The following is a 21,091-nucleotide window of genomic DNA, read 5'->3' as shown; positions in this document are numbered from 1 at the left end:
GGATCCCCTTTCCCAGTCTCCCCCTTACTCATTCTCACACTTTCTTTTGTTCTCCTTATCCCGATATTCCTGCCTTTGTTACCTCGACATACCTGAAGAAATTCACAACACCAAAATGTTCTGCTAGTTCTTCTTTTTTGACAGTTGTTTGGACAGTGGAGATGGTGGATCAAATCCTAGCTCTGATTGTGCAAAATATACTGTAGGTACATTAGTGTTTTTTCAAACCTTTTTGTGTTTAAATTAAATATGTTCCTTCTTAGGCATACTTTGACAAACCTGCCTTAGCTGATACCAACACTTTGAATCCAAGGAAAATAATTTTGGGAAGCATTGTAGTTTTTTTTGCTTTTGTGATGTCTCAATTTTTGGATTATTTACTTCCCAAACTGTGGTCCACAGAATACTCTTGTTTTGTGTGATGGGAATAGGTGATCCATAAAAAAATAATGCTAGCCATGTTTCCTTCCTGCTGCTTTATCCCAAAAGATATGCTAATTATACTCTGTTGACAGTTTCCTTGTGATTGCAAATAGCACAAATACAAAATAAAATGTATAGAACAATGCAGGGTCTCTGCATGCAATATTCATTAAACACCAATTACTACAAAAGGTGAATGCATGTTTTTGCCACTGCTAAGCTTCTGTTCATCAAAATGCCCTTCATTTCCAATTTTATTTGTATTTTGTAGTGATAGTTTGCATAAATACACACAAGGCTTGTTGCAACCTCCAGAAGTGCTGTTGAGTAGATTGGGTGTGTGCTTTCCAAATCCTAGTTTTGTCAAACCTGAAAACTATACAGTGATTGATTTTTTGGTCCCACTTAGTTTCCTCTGACAAGAGGTGCAATATGTACAGTATTTGGAAGCTGTTATGACGGATATGGTATTCCTGCTTCACCATGTTGCCTTCCAAACCTTCCATTTTCACTGTGTATCACAGAACTTTTTCTGTTTGCCTTGGTTCACTTGAAATGTCAGTCTTCTAGATCAGTTGCTAAACAACAGATATCTGAGAGCTCACTTCCACCTATTGCAACTAAAATGTATAGAGAGGGCTGCAGGCAGTAGGAGCTCTGACTCCAAGTTTCCACCCCTGTATGCCAGTCATGTGTTCTACAAAGGGTATATTTTGTACAAAAAATGTAATTTATGAACAACTTCAGAAATAGTGATGAAATGTAGACTTTGGAAACTTGGAAAACATTTTATTAGTCAAAATGTACAGTAATATTCAAACAGTTTATACACAGTATGGCATTAAAAACCCTTTAATATAAAATACCCATTGAACAATAATATGCAACAAAAAACAGCAGATATTAACAATTCACCAAATTATAAACCCATGTTGCCTTGTATTGAACTTGACGACTCCATAAACATAAACGAACTCCATAAACATCTACTTTTTAGTTTAGTTGTTCCATAAAGATATTAATATAAACTTATTTGTCAGAATTTTGCAGTTGTGTTTATAATAAAAAAATCAAAGAAATGTTTTGTTCTCCCCATGAAAAACCAATTGAAATTTAAACAGACAGAAAAAAAGGATACTTATCTTTTCCTTCCCATTAACCTTATCTAAAAACTAAAAGCCTCTATACACAGATCACCATTTTCTGTAGCTTAGATTACAGATGTCCAATTATTTCAAGAAAAAAAATAAAAGCACGAAATCAATGAAAACAAGATTGCAACATTTTCTTAATTCTAAAATCATATATTTTTTATATATTTTTTCATATATTTTAGTATGCTTCAGAAAGTGAATTTGCTATACACACCTTATTTGCTGTAAAGATCCAAGTTATTTTAAAGACTTTATAATCTGAAGGGTAATGTGAATGCACCCAGTGAAACAGAATTATTTTTTATAGTGAAGGAACACCTTGAAGAAAAAAAACCCAAATGTTTTACACATAATAAAGTGTTTAAGCTTCAGTGTTTCTAGCGAGATATTAGTTAAAAAAATCATAATAGTGATTTTTAAGAACCCTATAGCTTACAATTACTTTGTACATCCAATTCAAATATTTGTTTATGTAGAAAAAAATATTATTTCCTGGTTTACTATGCTAAGCAATTCAAAAGAAGACATAAATATAATTTACAAAAATGGCAGTCAGTGCATTTAAATGTAATAGCTGCATCAGTGTTGGATTTTCATGCGCACGAAAAGCACTGAAAATTTAAATAGCCTGTTAGTGGGAAACCAGGAAATAAGCAATGGAACTAGATAAATGTGAAAAGAATTACCAAGTAGTGGTATACAGCTGGCAAAGTCCCATTAGGGTTGGGCTTGCCATGTTACAGCCGCCCCTGTAACATGTCAGGCAGTGGTGAACTTGCAGTGTCATTGACAGGAGACATTACTTCCCCAATCACTTTTCAGCTCCGGTAAGGCAGTATGGAGCCTGAACTGTGTGTGAATAGTGAGCATCCCAAAAGACATGCCGGAATTTAGAATTCAGAGCGCTTTTTCTCTCAGTTTTGGTACAGATCAATTATTGGCAAATTACTTTAGTTGTTAAAAGAAAATGTGTGATTCCAAATTTAAAAATATAAATAAAAAATTGTACTATTAGCTTTGTTTGCATTACAAATAAGAGTACAAAATCAGACACTAGCACAGTAAAAAAGAGAGTTAAAAAACACAGGGGATCTCCAGCCTTAATCCATGACAGCGACACCATCATGTGGCTTTCTGTTTTTCAGAACATTCAGAATTTCTTGGTTTAAGCAGTGAATATTAATGTGATATCAAACAAATTGGTTGATAATTCCAATAAAACTAAAAATACTGAAATTCTCTATGACTTTGGTTGGAGACGGGGCTGTTCTAGACTTTCAGAGAATATAAATTAGTCTTCAAAAAGAAATCCTTTAAGTTTAAAAACAGCTTTTCCTGATGATGGCATCATATCAGACACCATATTACCGTCAACGCTGCCACAATTCCATTTAGTATCGCCATGCTGTAGCCCATGTGAAAGGAATGACCTGTTAGTTTTCTGGAAAAAAAAGAAAAAAAGTCAGAAAAAATTATTAAGCATACCTTACATATTTCAGAATCTACATACAGCACACAGTGGAGTTTTAGCAGATGGAATCATAATGTCAGAAAATGTCGGATAAACACATTCTAAAACAGGATATACCATAAAGTACTGTATCTAAAAGTAAGTTTTATTTTTCCTGGTTAGATTTTTTCAAATGCAGCCTGACAATGTCCCACCCTTCAATTATTAGTAGATGGTTTCAAAATACATTCTTGAGGTGCAGCAGTGACATTTTCATTCATTCCAGAGTGCTACAGCAGAAGAACTAGCAAAGATTCATGGTAAATATTTTTCATGTTTTGACGTTTTCCAGTTAAGTAGGTGATTGTAATTCTCATGAATCTGCTCGACATTTATTTAGAAATTCAAACACTTCCCAAACACACAACTGAAAGGCAGGGTGCTGCTATCATTACTAACAGATTAATGTGCTTTACCAGTGATTGCAATCTTAACATTACATTTGGTATTTGTCTTGCAGTGTTTTATTTTCTTGTAAAAAAACCCTCAATTATCTGTGTAAACATACATTTAAAAAGAAGGGGCTTCTTCTTCCTCAGTGAATACCTCTGATGTAAATTTCCCTTTTCAACACTACAGCCCTTTCACTACATTAAACTTTTCATCTGCATCCCAAAGTTTAGAGCTCCTCTATTCTATTACTGCTTGACACACAACAGGCTACAATGCCTGAAAATTAATGGATGCTTGCCTGGAATTTTCCATCGAAAGTAAACAGTTCTTAACCAGACTCTTTAGCCTACATAAGGTGCTTATAAGTGGCTTTTTATTGTTTATTACAATACTATGATACATCACCATTTAGAGAAAAATCAATTAATAACTGGAAATGTGGAAGAATATTACACTGTAAAATAATTCAAGCAGGTTTTGAATAGATGCATGATCTGGTTTAAACGGAGTGTCATTACCAAATTGTTGTGATCTCCAAAGAATGTTGTATTATGTTGTGATTGTTGCAATTTTCAAGAAAAAAAACAAACAACAAAACAACAAAAAACAGACAATCTAGATAATTAACTTAATGTAAAGAGCTGTCACTGAGGATCATCCCCTGATTAAGTTTACTAAGATGAAAAAGGCTTGATAGCTAAGTCAAGAGTCAATTTCAAATTGTATTAGCCACATATTAAATACACACACAATATATGTCTATATATGTATTTAACTCTATAGAAATAAACTACATAATATACAGTATACACAGATGTGTATGAGCAGTCTTGTATTAGTAGACCCACATATATACAAAACAATGCTAAATTTAAAACAGTAGACTGTCAATGGAAAAAAAAACATTAAATTGTATCAGACAAAAATGGAAAATGTAAGCAATCATTTTACAGCAAATTCTTAAACTAACTGAACTAATAAATCCCCCCTTGGGCTTTAGTTTTAAACACCACAGTAGCAATGCAGTGCCACCGTCTGGACATACTGCAAAAAAAGTTCTGCCTAAAGTCAGCTATGATAATGTCCCCCTGCTTCTCTTTTGTAAGTTACATCAAGGACAAGAATCACCAGAAACAGTGCTGGAACGATGGAAATAAGAATATTGTGATCCTTAAATTTCCTTCTACAAAAGATGAATATGGCTGGAGAACTGCATCTTCTTTACGGGACTGAAACTAAATACTAAGGCATTTTAAAAAGGCAACATATTAGTATCGGTACCAATGTTATGGTATGGTACCAATGAAGGTTTGCTTTAACTCCTGTATGTATAGTCCTTTGTATGTATGATCATTTTGGATGAAACCTAGTATGTTTATGCAAAAATGATCAGCATTATAATTGTTACTACTATATACTGTAGTTGTGATGATCACTAAAGTGAGTATTATTAAATAAGTACTTACTCAATTGTCACCACGAGGCTGCCTTCTGTCATCATACCATCTGTCTATTTGTACTGCCCTGATTTCTTATCTTCACTATTTTTTGCTTGGTATGGCTGAAATGTATTTCCTCTAGACTGCCACAGCATCACACCCAGTCAGAATTAATGAATGCATTATTAAGTGTTGTCCTTATTTGTCATCAAGTTATCTGTACCTTCTTTGACGCACAATATTATATTGTAATATTTGCTACCGGCAGATTGTTTGCAAATGATTATAAATTTGAATGCATTATACAGTTTGTAATACAGTATTAATATTTTATATAATTGTCATTTACTGCTGGAATTCCCATTTTGACTAAAAAAGTAAAAATTATTTTTAATATGATGCAATATCTGTGTTTATTGTTACAGTCATATGTATTCATTGTCCACTTGGAGATCCACATGAATTTGAGATGTTGCACCTTGCAAAAATGTTATTATTACTGGGAATATTGTTCTTCAATAAATCTCATGTTTTTGCCAATTTTCACAAGCTTTCGCTCTAGAAAAAAACACTTGTTTACATGGGGAATTGGGCAAAATAGGAAACCCTATAAAATTTAAATCTTCATGTGTATACTTAGATTGAACATTAAAAGCATCATACACTAATTGAAAACAGTAATACAGAAGAATCAACTATTTTATGGTACATAAACTAGTTACCATAAGATGTACAGTACATTTCATTATAAATATCTAAATTGAACAGCACTATGAAGCCATATAGCACTGTGTTTTAAATCATTCAAGTCCAAACTTTAAGAAATCTTCCAGCCTCAAAAGAATGAGTTTCAAAACAGTGTTTTAAAAGAGTTGAACATAAAAACATGAAAAACAGAATGGTTACAAAGAAGACAAGGCCTGTCAGCCCATGTGGTTTATTTGATAGCCAGTAACTAATTGATCTCATGCAGCTGTTTCTTGAAAGAAACCAGGGTATTGACCTAAACCACATGACAAGGTACAGTAGCTTGCTCCAGACTCCCATTGCTGGAACCAGACATACAGCAGTCTTCTTTATCATTCTCTTTGATTGCCAAGAAAGTAATATGGTGAGATGTTGACCTTAATACATACAGGAGGAACCAATAATCTATATACCGGCTGGCAAAAGCATAAGAAGTGCCATTTGCTTTTCCCCAGAGGCCAAAATCTATATTATAGGCTGTCCTAGTTTCCAGGATGTTTTTCTAAGTACTGACTGGTAAAGAGACTGATCATGGGTAAATTTACCATCTGCTGAAACTTGCTGTGTCCTCTATGTTCCAAACAGGACATTTCAAATAAACTACTTTAGCTTTCTCCATGTTTTACATAAAAAAGTGATGTTTACAGCATTGTATAGAGTGAATCACTGGACCCCAAATTAAAAAACTATTTTTAAAAAGTGCGAACACACAACAGATATCAAGCCTTCTACTTCTTCAATGAAGGTGTTAATACTGCAATGAGTGAATGTAATATGACTCACAGTTTGAGCAGTTTTAATCTGATTATTATACTGCTTGTGGTGTGTGGAGAATATAGCACCAATTTACTGAGGCAAACAAATGTTGCCTGGAGACTCCTTTGTTAAATCTCATAATATTAAACAGTAAAGTAATTAATGTTCATATAGAAGAAGGCAAAATAAAATAATATCAGTATGTCAGTGATGAACAATGGACATATAGCATCTGCAAGACTAACTTAATCTCCCAGTTAAAAGTTTAATCGAGGTCCAATTACAAAAATATACTCAAAATATTAAATTTAGGTGCACAATCAGTGTGAGTTTGTTCAAAACCTGTTACATATCGGCAAAAGATATGTAGCCACCTAGCTTATCATCTTTTTTTTACAGTTGCATAAACACAGATATAAAGGGTTTACTTTTCAAAGGCTGATAAGCTTCAAACAAATATACTTCAATAACTGACTACCATCTTGCTGTGCTCTTGAGGGGACTCTTTACCACATCATGTACTTCTCTTGTAACTTCTGTACTCCTGTGTCTGAAAGTCTGGAAAAGCCTGATAACTGCTCAGCCGAATATACACTAGCATCTACCAAAATGTTACGCAGACTCTAATCACAACTGTAAGACAACTGGTACGTAAAATGAGATTAAAAGCAGAAATGGGAATGGCAAAACATCTGAGCGTTATGCAATACTATTTCAGAAGAATAATAAATTGTGACTTATTTTAAAAGCATTAATAACTATCAAGACACTTATAACATATGGAAAGTATAATAAAAATAGTAAAACGTAATAAAGCAGTAAAATAGTCTTTTTTGGAATATGAGCCTTGACGTAAACAGTGTGTGAAATACCAATGAGAGAAACCAAGTGAAAAGTCCTGCCTCATGCATTGCATATTGTGAACAGACTTTAGAAATGGCCCTTTGAAATTTTAAAAAGCTCTGCTTCAAGTTCTATAAAAACTAAATCCCAAATCACAAGTAAAAATGAATTCTGTGAACCAAGAATCTTAATGATGTGATGTACCGATTGTGTAACAGTAAAATAAAATCTAGAGATCAGCTCAGCAATATTTCTCTACTCGATTAAGTTTTTTTCCACTAATTATTCCTGCAGCCTAAATGTCTAATTCAGCACTACACGACCATACTGCTACAATCAGTAATAAACATGTTAAATTAATAGAGTGGGAAATACAAATACAGTACTGCATTCAGCACTGAAACTCAGTAACAGTTACTGACCTTTTAAGTTGATGCAAAACAGATAAGGAAAACAGACACAGCTTGAGGAGAAACAGTAATGTGAAGTACGCTATAGTTTATCATAAGCTGCCACAGCTTAATGACAGGAAGACATGTTTAATGCTACATACAGATCATCTGTTCTCTTAGAACACAGCAGAAATAAGAAAGGCCGACATTTCCTAAGAGGAATTTGGAGAACTTTAGACAAAAGAAGTGCCTGGTTATTTTTTCTTCTTCTTTTGACTCTGAATTTCAACTACTGGAATTTAGGAGTATAAAATGTGAGACCTAACTCTAAATGAAAAACATGTGGCCTCCAACTGTATTTATTGAGACTGTCAAGCAGATGTATACAGCCAGATTGCAGAAACTAAGCAACACTTGCCTGTGGAAAGCCCTTAGGAAAAGTCAAGATGCTGGTGTTATCAGTGTTCTAGTAGGCATCAGTCTCCCCTATTATGGACACTGTTGTACAAAGATGACATTTTTCAGCAAAGATTTGAAAAGCTAGGCCCTGGTTCATTCTGAGCTTTTAAAGGGAAACCGTAGTCCCAATTTCTCAATTAAATCTTGGTAGCAAAATAAATTGACAGTACTGCAAAATTTTACAAATTCCGAATGAAGCACCGAATCGTGAACTTTGTGAAAGTGCTGTGCAGTTGCCATGTTTTAGCAAAGTTATGGCCTTGCCTCGTGCGAGAACAAGAGTGTGCATGAATTGTGATGGGGTCTTTCCTGGTCGTGAGTCACTGTAATGACTAATGTCACGCAATTTACGAACAAATAAATAGAGGTTGGGGAACAGGCGTTTTCACTGCAAAAATGTTTCAACGTGATCTACATGCAGAGTCAACAAGTCAAGTTTTTCGGCAAAACCGTCTCAAAGTCTAGAGCAATATTTCCTTTGGATCACAAGAGACATATTCACAAGCCTGCTTGTTCACAATGTACTAGGGCCGCTTCACCTCCCCGAATGTTTGGTTGCCTCGTACTGAATCGTAGAATATGGCATCGCACCTTGAAATTCTGTCTGTTTTTTAATGTAAATTGGAGGTTTTACTGCGTACATTTGACATTCATTATGGTATGAAATGTACTCCTCAAAGCTGATTCTAACCCCAAAATATAAAAATAGCATTGCAGTTCCCCTTTAAGACCCAACAATTCCAGTTTAAGATTTCTCAGTCTATCCTACCCAAATCTCTTCCTCCTGCATATACTAATTACTTAAGTGAACTCTCGTCCAAGGAATTGCAATAAATCACAATCTTCATGACTCATTTTTATTCATTTAAGCATTGTGTAGGAGTGTTTAAAAAAGTTGCCACTTTCTAAAATGGTTGTGAAGGAAAGTTGTGTAATGTTTCAGATTCAATTAAGACTAATCTACAATCAGTTTACAGGCAGGGACAGGAAAAGAGTTTATTAAATGAAAAATGTTCTTAATGGCATTATCTCAAATTCACAACAGTATAATAAATGGCAAGACATTTTACATTTGCAGACCTATATTCTGCCATTGCTATTACAATTGAAGAAAATTAATGAAACATATAGTGTACACTGGGATATACATTCTTAATTCTGTATCATATATTAGAATACATGGAAGAGAAGTTATACATTGTAACAGGGTACATCATCAGCAGGAGACCTTGTTGTTTTGCAATTTCGTCCTTCCTGTCAGCTAACAGTGTGTTGCTATTTTAGGCATTTAGATCTTTACAAGCAATTACTGCCTAATACCCAACTAACCATACAGTACTATAAAGGTCAACCATCCATATTCGTTCCCCCGTTTTTATAAAACAATCCGATCATTTCAGAACTCTTTAGAACAGAATAACAAGTCACAATTTGTTATAATGAAATATCCAGTGGCTCATTAGAGCTTACAAACATAAGCTTTTTTTCAAACTAATGTGGAGTGCCCTCTGTTCTTATAAACCTTGAAGACAAAGTAGCTGTATTAGACATCACTCTTGGAGATTTTTCCTGTTACACTTTCTGAATTATGCCTGATAATTCATGATTTAAAATACAAGGTTGTGTTCTGACTAATAATCATTAAAGAACAAAATCAAAATAAAGAAATCTAAGGGAACAGAAAACACTTTGGTCTCAGACTAAAAAGGGAATAGGGAATTGTGCAGCATCCATTATTAACATTCAATCTGAAGTGAATAAATGTGTAAACTCTCTAGTTATATAACAGATGGCAGCCTACAATTAAATTTAACACACAATTGAGAGAATTAATTTTAACGAGGCTAACGGTGCTGACATTTTAAAGCGCATATCTGGTAAAGATGCTCCAGCTGATGCATCTTGACAAACGGTCTCTATGGAAACACGTCCACGCAGGGAGGCACATAAGCCATTATTTATTTTTTTCTTCAGAAAACTGACTGCACATGAAAGCTGAGATTATGCAAATGACTTGATAATGAAAAATAAAAAAAGTGCACTATAGCTTCTTGACGTGCCGACACAAGGTATTTCATAAGAAGAAACACTGTGCTAATCTAATTAATGAACCTGAACACATGCTGAAGCACTTAACCAATACAAACCGAACTGTGAAGGAATTTTTTTTTAAACCAATTCATCCAATTCAGGGCTGTGGGAGAACCAGAGCCTATCCTGGCAGGCAGTTGGGTGCAAGGCAGGATACACCCTGGAGGGGATGCCAGTCCATGGCAGGGCACACGCAGACACAAACACGCACACACTCAAGCCAGGACACATTTTCTCAGAATTAACCTATCAGCATGTCTTTGGACTGGTGAAAACTCACACAAACATGGGGAGAAAATACAGACTCCATTTAGAGGGCACCTTAGGTCTGGAATTGAACCCAGGGCTCCAGCGCTGCTGAACAGCAGGACTAACCACTGTGCCTCCACTCTTTTTATATCCACTTACACATACATCTGCTGATGCACAAAGAAATGGGTCCTATTGAATTAATTCCAAATTTGACACAAATATACAGATCAAAGAATAAAACATGAGACACTGCCAAACATTCGGTATGAGGTATGTCTTCCATGAACATTAAGTCTGGAAATCAATAAAACTTTCTAAACCAAGACAGGTTGTAAACAAGAGGAGGCCACTTGGTCCCATCTTGTTCATTAGATAGTTTAAGAGTTAAGTGAATCTTAAATGTTCTTCAGTCGCTTCTTGACTGAATTATGTTCTACTTACATAAGTAGAGTGTTCTACTCACAATTATTTCTAGAATTTCCTATCATATTGATTTTCTACATTGTGTGAAACAGTCCACTGGGAGTTTATTTTATTGCTTGCCTACTGTATTGATTAACAGACCTAAATTGAATCAGTGTGGCACACCTTTTCTTACTTCTACATAAAAAGATTTTATGCCACCTATAAAGGCCTGTTCCATTCATTAAAGAGCTCTCGATGGAAACACATTAACTTGCCATATAATGTACTTTTGCATTATCAATTCTTTGCTGATATTTCGAAGAATATAATTAAGTTCCCTTTCTGAATCCATTGTGGCCATTTCTTAAATGCCACTGTCTTATAAGCATTCTTCTCATTTAGATCTATATACCTTCTATAACTTGACTAATAAAAGAAGACCGATTGGTCTGTGGTTTATTGGTTCTGTTTTTTTATGAATGGGTAATACACTTTAAATTCTCTAATCTGTGAGAATCACTTCTATTTTAAATGAGTGTCGAAATATCCTACTAAGGAGTCCATGTATATCATCTCTAGTAATCCCCACAGTAATATCCCAATCTATGTGTGTACAGTTGAAAACCTTCTGTTGTTTAAAACATAAATGTATTTTTTCTGGGCCAATGAGCTATTTATATAAAATCTGTAAACCTGTAATCAATTTGATCAAGTTTATTACATCCATTAAACCAACTCAATGAAGCTTGAAGTCCAAAATGACACAAACCTACACTAATAGGATGACAAATGGGAATAGGGTGAGCAGAGCTTGTATCAGATATTTACCGGAACCTCCCTGTGCAGTAGCAGCCCAACCACATTAATCGTGCTAGGAATGCACAGCATACAGGAAAGCATGGTTACTCAGAAATACACATAATATTACCTGTACCTGCGGCAAAACCTGAGATAAAGTATCTTCTAAATGACTATAGAAGACGGATGTTGCTGAATTCAAATCATGGTTGAACTCATCAGGGACAAACATGTTTTATTTAATCAGTCAACAGATAAATAAATATTAAATAAAAAAAAAACAAATATTGCCTGTAAATCTGAAATTTAAAATAACCTGTGAACAACACTTTCATTTCATACACATGGTGACTCTAATCAGATCAAAGAGCAGAGGTCTAATCATTCATTTGCAAATACTTAATGCAAAAGGCTCACTCCAGGATAAATAAATTAGATGGTTAATTGGCTAAATTATTTTGTTAAAAATCAAACATTTTCCATTATGTATACTTACTTTTTAGATCTAACCCTAACCCTAAGCCAAACTCATTCAAAAAACAACTAATCATTCTGTTCAATCTGATCTTGAGTTTGGCAAAATAGAATTTTGTTGACTTCAATACTTTTACATACAGTATATGGGTTGTGGAACTCGTTGGGTCTGCATTAGGCTTCAGGACATGAAATATTAAAAGGTCACTGAATGCATGAAACAATTTCACCAAAATGACAAATTATACAAATGTATGTGCACTTACTGCAAGAAAAGCATGTTCTTAATTTACTTACAGAAACAAACCTCACAGATATCAACCTGTGTATCGAATAAAACTGTATTGTTTATTGACAAGTGTTTATAAAATTGTATTATTTATTGACAGGTGACTTACTTACTAAACTTATTCCAGGACATTATTCTTTTCTAAATAATGATGTCCATGCAATCTTAAATTCCCCCCCGGGAATGAATGAAGTATTTTTGAATTTGAAAATGAATTGAACTGTAAAAAATACAGTTCTGTGCTTTCTTGATTAATCTTTCTTTCAGTAAGTCACTGTCAGACATAACTGATGTTTTTGTTAAAACATTTTAATTTAAATGATGCCCAAAAGATAAAATTATGATCTTCCAAAAAAACAAACTGCAATATAACAATATGATATATATATATATGATTGGTTATAATACTATTTTAGAATTGAGGTTAAAATGTTTATGAACATAACATTCTGAGAGCTGAGATTTTTTTTATACAGGATAGCACTAATCCATATAAGTATGAACCTGCATTTACCAGTGTACATTGATTGCAGTCTGCAAGACTCCCCTTTTCTTGCAATTCCAAATTTCAGTCCAATCAAATCTTCCTAATGCGTTCAGAATATTGTCTTAAGATACAATATATTGGTTAGAACAGGGAGGTGAGCGTGATGTGGAAAACTAAAGTATATCAATGTTAAATTATTAAACAAAATAATTGTGCTGAAATGGAGCAATGAACAGACATCAGGAAGTCTGAAAGTCTTAATAGATATGCATTTTAACCATCATCATGCTTGATTTTAAAAGTGGTGTTATTTTTTTAAGTTTGTGCTGTATAATTAAAACTATAATTCGCAATCTCGCAATCAGTGCTCATATTAGGAGGCATGTGTGCCCCCGATTTTCATTTTTCTAAAGAACATTACAGCTCAAACCTGTAAACAAATTAATTCTAAATCACTGCACTTTTGCCAGAAGCAATATATTGATTAAATGAAACACTGAAATACACATGCACAAGCTAAGCAGGGCTGCTTTTCAAACAAAACAAAAAGTTTTGTCTGAGTTCAATCAATCAAGTCACTGACCATAATTTGATGTTGGTACAGTACGCTCATGATTACATGATATTAACAAAGGCCCTGATTTGATTGTTTTTGCATTACTTTTAATAATACAAGGCATAAATTATCCTATTATCCTATCCTTTACATATCTCAATGAACTGTACTTTATGGTTTATGAATATTTTGAAACTGTAAACACATTAATTTTTGTCTAGCTGCATTCTCTGGAATTCCTCCCCTCAAGAGATGTATAACCTACAAGGACACCCTGTACTTTTGTTTTTACAGCCCATAAATTTCATTCCTGCGTAATCTGTACATCTGAAAAAAACACAGAATGGAAAAGTTATTTCTGCATTTGGACGTCCATGCATTTACTGGATCATTTAACACATTTCATATAGGAATTTACAACAAATTGTTTAACAGGTGTACCATTTGACCTCATTTTGCCTGACTGCTTGTGTGAAATATGCTCCCATTTAGAGCCAAAATTATGAAGGATGAGAGCAGAACAAAAGGCTACACAGAGGAATATACACCAAAGAACTGATAAATGAGTTGTGTCATTGAAACGGAAGAGCTGCAGTGAACTCGAAGAGTATCTACGCTGCTCTCATCTGCAAAGGCAGACTGACTCTACAGAAGCACTTTTACCTTTTTCATTAAATTCCCGTTTCAGATAAATGGACTTTCCTATAGTGGCTTCATCACAACTGTCACTGATACCTCTATGAAAAGCACAACTGTCAGAAGCTGCCCTTTAACTCCCAGTTCCACATTAAATGTCAGAAATACTCTGCCGACCACAGAGAAACTCATTTAATTTCAGACATCAATTTACCACTGAAAAACAGTTCCTTTTCTTGAGTAGTCCTACTGTTTTAAAGTGGATCATTATAAAATATGGTGTAAAAGACACATTGGCAGAAATTCACAGCTGAATTATTTTCTTGTAAGGTGTATTTTAAGGAACACATCTCAGGTTTCAGCTGATTTAGGTAAATGAGCATCAGAAGCACCACATTCAAATAAAAAGGCATTTCTAATCCTAAAGGAGACACAATGAAGAATACATTCTTTTATTAAAGAATACAAAACTGGCTAAACTTTCAAGACACTTAACTGTTCGTTCATAAAAAAAGATTCAAGCAGGAAAAACTATCAAACTAAAAATAAAATAACATAAAAGATCTTTACTACAACTCCTCATCCCAATTTTCTAAACTCTTTGAAGAAAATGGTTTCCTGGCACTAGGATTACTGAGGAATGATGAAAGCCAGTCACAGGAAAATTACATTTTCTTTTTCAGATCCCTGTATGATTTACTGTATATGAAAATCAATTGCACCTAATATTTCATTTCCTGGTGCACCATTTGGGAAATGCAACCAAGCAAAAATTCAAAAATGCTATGCAAGGTGGTACTACAAAACATTAAATTCTGATATGTGAAAATATACTATACTGTACTTCCCAAGGAAAGAAGCTGCAGAAAAGATTTATGCAGGCAACTTAGTGAAAACTTTCTAATCAAAACATCTTTTTCTGCAAGCTTCCTTTTGACTTGGTTTTCTGTCACTCAACTAACCTTGTCCATTCAGTTCTGATTATCTTGCAGAACCTATTTACTTTAGTAACTATGTTCTTTTTTGCTCTCCTGACAATCTCTATAACTATTCACTGGAGCTGAGATCAGGCAAAATGAGGAGCCAATGCCTCAGTTGCTTACAAATGCATGTAGATGTCACAAACTCAAACAAGAATGTGTATTTAATGTATCTGGAATTTTAGAACAATTATAATGGTACTTAAATTAGCTGCTGACGTTTTGCAACACGATCAAACAGTTTTCATAGTAATTTATAGCAATAGCAATTTAGAAAAGTTAAAAAAATGTATGAACAAAAGAAATGAAAGAAATGTTATAGTGAAATACGATTTGTGTCTCAATAAAGCATGCCTACTACAAAAAATACGGTTAAAACCTAAGTGAAAAGGAACATGATCAAGCATAAAAAGACCAATGATCCATGGTGTTTAGAGTGAACAAACTAATTTTCAAAGAAGCCTGTACATAGACAACAGCTTGTTTCCAGTCTTTCTCCCTAAGAACTTATCATCTTATTACTATGCTTCAGGCGGGGTCATTAATTTCTTGTACATGGCACAAATCAGATTGTCACCTTCATAACAAGTCTTTCTATTTTGTTGTCTTACAAATAATCTAAGTTGGTAGTTGCCAAACCAAATTTTTCCACAGTGAATGCAAACAAATATACAGTAGATACCCATAGCTATATTTTGTCTCAGTTGTGCAACCAGATCATAGTGCTGATAATCAAAAGTACCAAATCATATGGTTAAATGTATAATAATTTATGATGTCATTCCTTTAATTTGAACACGCCATATTAGTATCAGGTATAATCTGCTAATGTAAATAATCACAAGATATTAGTGTTTAATAAACAAAGCAGGAACTTTTCCTGATATTCTACTCCAATCTGCCTCTGAATTAGAACATTAATAGTAATCATTGTTTGATAAATTAACTGGTTATAAAGCACAACAAATCTGTATTCTAATGCATTGCCTAAAGGAATCTGAAACCATAATGGAATAACCCACTGTTTTATATATAATAAGGATTTAAGCTTTGCTTTCTGTGCTATTTTCTGTGCATTTTCCCCCTCTTTAGTTATTAAAATCCATGACAAGACCATCTTATTATTAAGCCCTAAATGAAGTTCACTGGGCAACTAATTTATATTTTATTCTTACAGACGTTTATAAATGTGTTTCTTACACAGCAGTTTAAGAATAAAGCACTGTTATGGAGGTTTACTGTAAAAGAACCCTCAAAGAGACACAAGAAAAAAATATGATAGTAGATTCTGTTATTATTTTAATACTGGTTTACATTAGAACAAACAAAAATACTGAATAAACTGCAGGATAAAGCTTCTATTTCTGTCAGTATTTCTGTCATTCTGAAGATGACGTTATGTCATTCTCAGTGCAGAAGATATTCGACACAGTCCAATAAATCTCCACCTGTTACGCTAGAAAAACTTTGGAAGTAAGAGATATGCTTACCTTCTATGGCTGATTAATTTTTTTGGCCTGTGCTAACCATGATTTGAGTTTTAACAATGAATCTGGGTTAAAATGAAATCCAAAGTAATAAATGCACCATACCTATACCGAGCCGGGGACAGAGGAGTTGGTGGGAACATGCCAGGCTCAAAAGAATCGAAGTACGTCAGGGTCCACGAGAAACTGCAGCATGAGATCCCAGCTATCACAGACAAAATCAGCAAACTCCAAAACCCTGTACGAAATTTAGAATGAAACAACAAAAATACACAAAATACCATCAGGGGGTTTCTGCTATACAGTAGTTTCCCAATTGACACAGATGAAATCAGAAGTGGGTTGAAATAGTTTTAAGATTGTGTTCTGGTTGCGCATGACTGATGGCCACTCGATATTATAGGCAGCTTCTACAAAAACAACGTCCTGTAAAGCAAGTGATGACATTCATTGGAAACATTATTTTAGCCAGCTGGTTAAAAATGTTAGAACTACATACTGTAGAGGTAGAAAAAATCATAAAGGAGCACTAAATACTTTGAACTAAGGCTTCTCTTAACCTCTGCTACAGTATATCCTGGATGTTCACAGTCACAGCCAGCCTGCTGCTTTTACTTTTGAAAGCTGTATTTAGCTGAGGAGAAACTGCAAATATGTTTGCTAAAATACCTGCATGACCTCATACAGCAGCCCTTGAGGAACATGCAAAGGTGAAGAGCTGTGCACAACTGCAAGAATCTGCAACAAAACGACACAACCTGCATTCAACCCTATTCATCAAGAAGAGACTTGCCAATCACACCCACTCCAATCACCATCCCTTCAACTCCATTAAACTCCCTTGTTGAAGATCTCCTCAAGCACTTCAAAACTCTCACTTTCAAAGACCACGAAGAACGTGAACAGGGGAGCTTGAATGAGTTTAATGAACAATTTGTGGCAGAGGTGTGAGTAGCAGAACTTTGATAAACAGCAGAATACAATCTTGAAATTTGAACAGTGCTCACAAAGGCATTTCATACAAGTCATGTAAACACCTTTACATTCACTCTTTATAAAAATAAAACTCAAGAGGCTAGGTAAAACACCAAGACTTACAAAGACTTCTGATTGACAGAATTAATGTTTTTTTTGCCTTCCGTTTATCCATATTATTCACTAGAAACACAAAAACTCTCTCTCTCTCTCTCTCTCTCTCTCTCTCTCTCTCTCTCTCATGGGAACACAACAATAGTTAGAGGCCATTCATACTATTTTGCTCTTTTTCAACTTTAAACTGTACAAAAACTCTATGACTAGTTCATACACCCTTTCTTGGCTCAATAACTTTACTTTTAAATGACATTCACGTGCTTTATTGTAGTTCAAGCAGGTATAGTAGATGCGTCAGCAAGCGTAGGCTGCAAAGGACAAAGTAAAGATTTATTCCATGCTCAATAAACCTTTACTTGTTCCAGGTGCTTTGTTGGTTGACTTGCATTAAACAATGTTAAAACACACCTTGTTCTTCATCAAAAACCCTCTGTAAGACACACCATGTTACATCATCACTCTTTACCAGAGCAGAGTCTGTGGATTTAAATTGCTTTAAAGATTCTAGCATTTGCACACAAGTAACATGAGCTCTTAATCCGATGCATTTTTCTTTTAGCTGAAATCCTTAATAACCCAACTGGCATTTTATGTAATCATTCTATACATCTGTAAATAATTTCAGTAACGTGTGAAATTTGCTCCTACTGTACCATATAAAATATTACAATATTTTATTTTTTTAGACATTTTTCCACCATTTTTTACAAACCAAAACTATTCTGAAATCACTGTTTTCTAAGAGACACTGTTAACATACAGTACGTTTTTTACTCTGGATTGTCATATACATGCACAATTCATACAAAACTAGCTCCCACAGACGTCCCAACAAGATATCAATAATTACATCTATATTTTCTAATATTAAACAAACAAAATGAAAGGGAACTACTGCTTTAATATTAATAGATGCAGTGAGAGTGCCTGTATAGTTTAGCAACCTCCATTCATATGGAAAACAATCCCATGATATACTTCCACGCACTAACCCTTCTTCAAGAACTAGTGCACTTTCCATGTACTGACATTCTAATTGTCCTGGAATTCTAGCTTTTCTTTAGAAATTTAAAGAATTAGTACATTTTCGCCACAACACTTTCTCCTAAATGAGATATTCATCCTATCCTTATCATACCATCTAAATAATGAAATAAATTATTCTTTATATATTATATATTATAACATATATCAAAATAACACATACTTAGCAGTTAACAGATAAAGGTGTTTTAAAAAGATACAATTACAATGTACAAATTGCATGGTAGTGTCTGTGCAGCATGCCTATTTAACCTTAAGGTGACAGAAACCAGTAAGTTATAATAATAATAATTGCTTACACTTATATAGCACTTTTTTGGACAAAGGGCTTTACAGGTAATGGGGACTCCCCTCCACCACCACCAATGTGCAGCATCCACCTGGATGATGCGACGGCAGCCATAGTGCGCCAGAACGCTCACCACACATCAGCTATAAGTGGGGAGGAGAGCAGAGTAATGAAGCCAAATCTTAGGCCATGATTGTTAAAGGCCAATGGGAAACTTGGCCAGGACGCCGGGGTACACCCCCGGTCTTTTCGAGAAATGCCCTGGGATTTTTAATGACCACAGAGAGTCAGGACCTCGGTTTTACATCTCATCCGAAGGACAGCGCCTGTTTACAGTATAGTGTCCCCGTCACTACACTGGGGCATTAGGACCCACATGAGCCGCAGGGTGAGCGCCCCCTGCTGGCCCCACTAACACCTCTTCCAGCAGCAACCTTAGTTTTTTCCAGGAGGTCTCCATCCAGGTACTGACCAGGCCTACACCTGCTTAGTGGGTTGCAGGGTGATATGGCTGCTGGCACTAGTTGAAAGAAAATAGCTGGTACCGAGAACACATGGAGAATTGCATGCTTGTTCTTATGGGTCAGTTTTAAATTCAAACATACAAAATCAGAGGACATTAGAACTACGGTTATTTCAACTGAAGTATTAGTTGTCTCAGTGGTTTTTACCTAACAGGTTTATCTCTGTGCCGTCTTCAGTTGTTAACGTCTCTGAACGCAAGTCTGAAAGAGAATGAAATGTACCAAAGTGTAACGTTATACTACATAACTAACGTTATGTACTAAAAAGACATATCCTTAAAAAACAAGTTGGCACTAAAAACAAGGGTAAGATAGGCTAATTTGCTTCCGTAAAGTTGCGTGACGTCGTGACATTAATTGTACATAGTATACGAAAGCGTATTGCTGTCTGCATGGAGATGTTATAATTCAGTTTCTTAATGAAAAAAATAAATAAAAACGGTGGGAAATTCGTTTACCGTGGTTTTGGCAGGTTTTTACATACTTTTCGTGCTATTAAATTATGAAAGTAAGACACGACCCAGAGTTGAGATAATTACTCAGTAGATTAAGTTAATTTTATACCCCATCATTATGTCATGCACGATACACCCAGCAGTCTTTGCCATATTTAGTAAAATAAATCCTGAGAAATAAGAACATTGACATAAACCCGATTAAATACAGCTTTTTCGCGTCTTGAATGCGAAAGTAAATCTAATCTGAATCTACCACAGAAAATGTTTTTCAACTGCTACCACAAGGTTAACAATTAAGCTAGTCCTGTAGCCCTTACTGTTGAAACTGTGTTTCAAATTAGGCGGAAAATTAATACAAAAAAGAACAAGATGGTTACCTTTTAAAATAACATAGAAGATCGCCAAGAGGAATGCAATGGCGGAAAATATAACTAAACAACAAATCATTGAAAATATTCTGGCTGGCCACTGTCTTCCATTTCTCAAGTATTTTTTATGAGGTACTGCAATCGTGTTTGTGCGCAACGGCATCTCTGAACTTGCTGGTAACGGAGCGCGGCTGATCATTAAAGTCGAATTTACGTCTAACCTAGCGGGGTGCTCTAAAGTCTCCAATTCCTCGTCCAGACTTCGCGTAACATTGCCTGATTCCCAGACCACAGAGTCAGACCCTTCAACTGCCTGATGAGCGCTGACCCGTCTAACACCCCGAGGCATATTAAAACAGCAATATCACAACTGATCTGCCGGACTGACTACAGTAATTAACCAAAGGCGCCTTAATCAAAAAATGAAAACGTTCTGATTTCAAGAAGTAATAAAAATAGAAACAAAACCTAAGAAGTTAAGTAATGGAGGTCTTTTTGAAGTTACCTAGCCATCTAGGAAATTTTACATAGGCTCCTGATTTTATTTGAATGTTTTTTTTGAATGATTCTGTTTCTGTTTTATAACAGTCTGGGCTAACACACGGTCAAAGAAAGCAATTACAAACACTACACATCATGCTCCGATCACCGATCTACATTCATCCCTCTCTCCCTGTTGCTATTTTCATTCTTTCAAAACATCGCGGCGCTCACTTCCGCAATCCTTCCACCATACGGAAACCAT

At 34.9% G+C, this 21,091-nt stretch overlaps 1 protein-coding gene across 1 annotated transcript; it reads right to left on the bottom strand.

The window, feature by feature from the left end:
* Positions 1-1,197: 1,197 nt before the first annotated feature.
* On the bottom strand, positions 1,198-21,069 carry arl6ip6 (ADP-ribosylation factor-like 6 interacting protein 6). The gene is made up of 4 exons (XM_015358735.2): positions 20,356-21,069; positions 19,668-19,721; positions 16,677-16,809; positions 1,198-3,018 (listed from the first exon to the last, which is right to left on the bottom strand). Exons 1-4 carry the CDS (start codon positions 20,693-20,695, stop codon positions 2,925-2,927), a joined length of 621 nt encoding a protein of 206 aa, XP_015214221.1. The 5' UTR covers positions 20,696-21,069; the 3' UTR covers positions 1,198-2,924.
* Positions 21,070-21,091: the final 22 nt, after the last annotated feature.

Source organism: Lepisosteus oculatus, chromosome 12 (genome assembly GCF_040954835.1).
Source record: "Lepisosteus oculatus isolate fLepOcu1 chromosome 12, fLepOcu1.hap2, whole genome shotgun sequence".
NCBI lineage: Eukaryota > Metazoa > Chordata > Actinopteri > Semionotiformes > Lepisosteidae > Lepisosteus > Lepisosteus oculatus.
The sequence above is the reverse complement of the archived record's forward strand: the minus strand, read 5'-3'. Positions and strand labels throughout refer to the sequence as shown.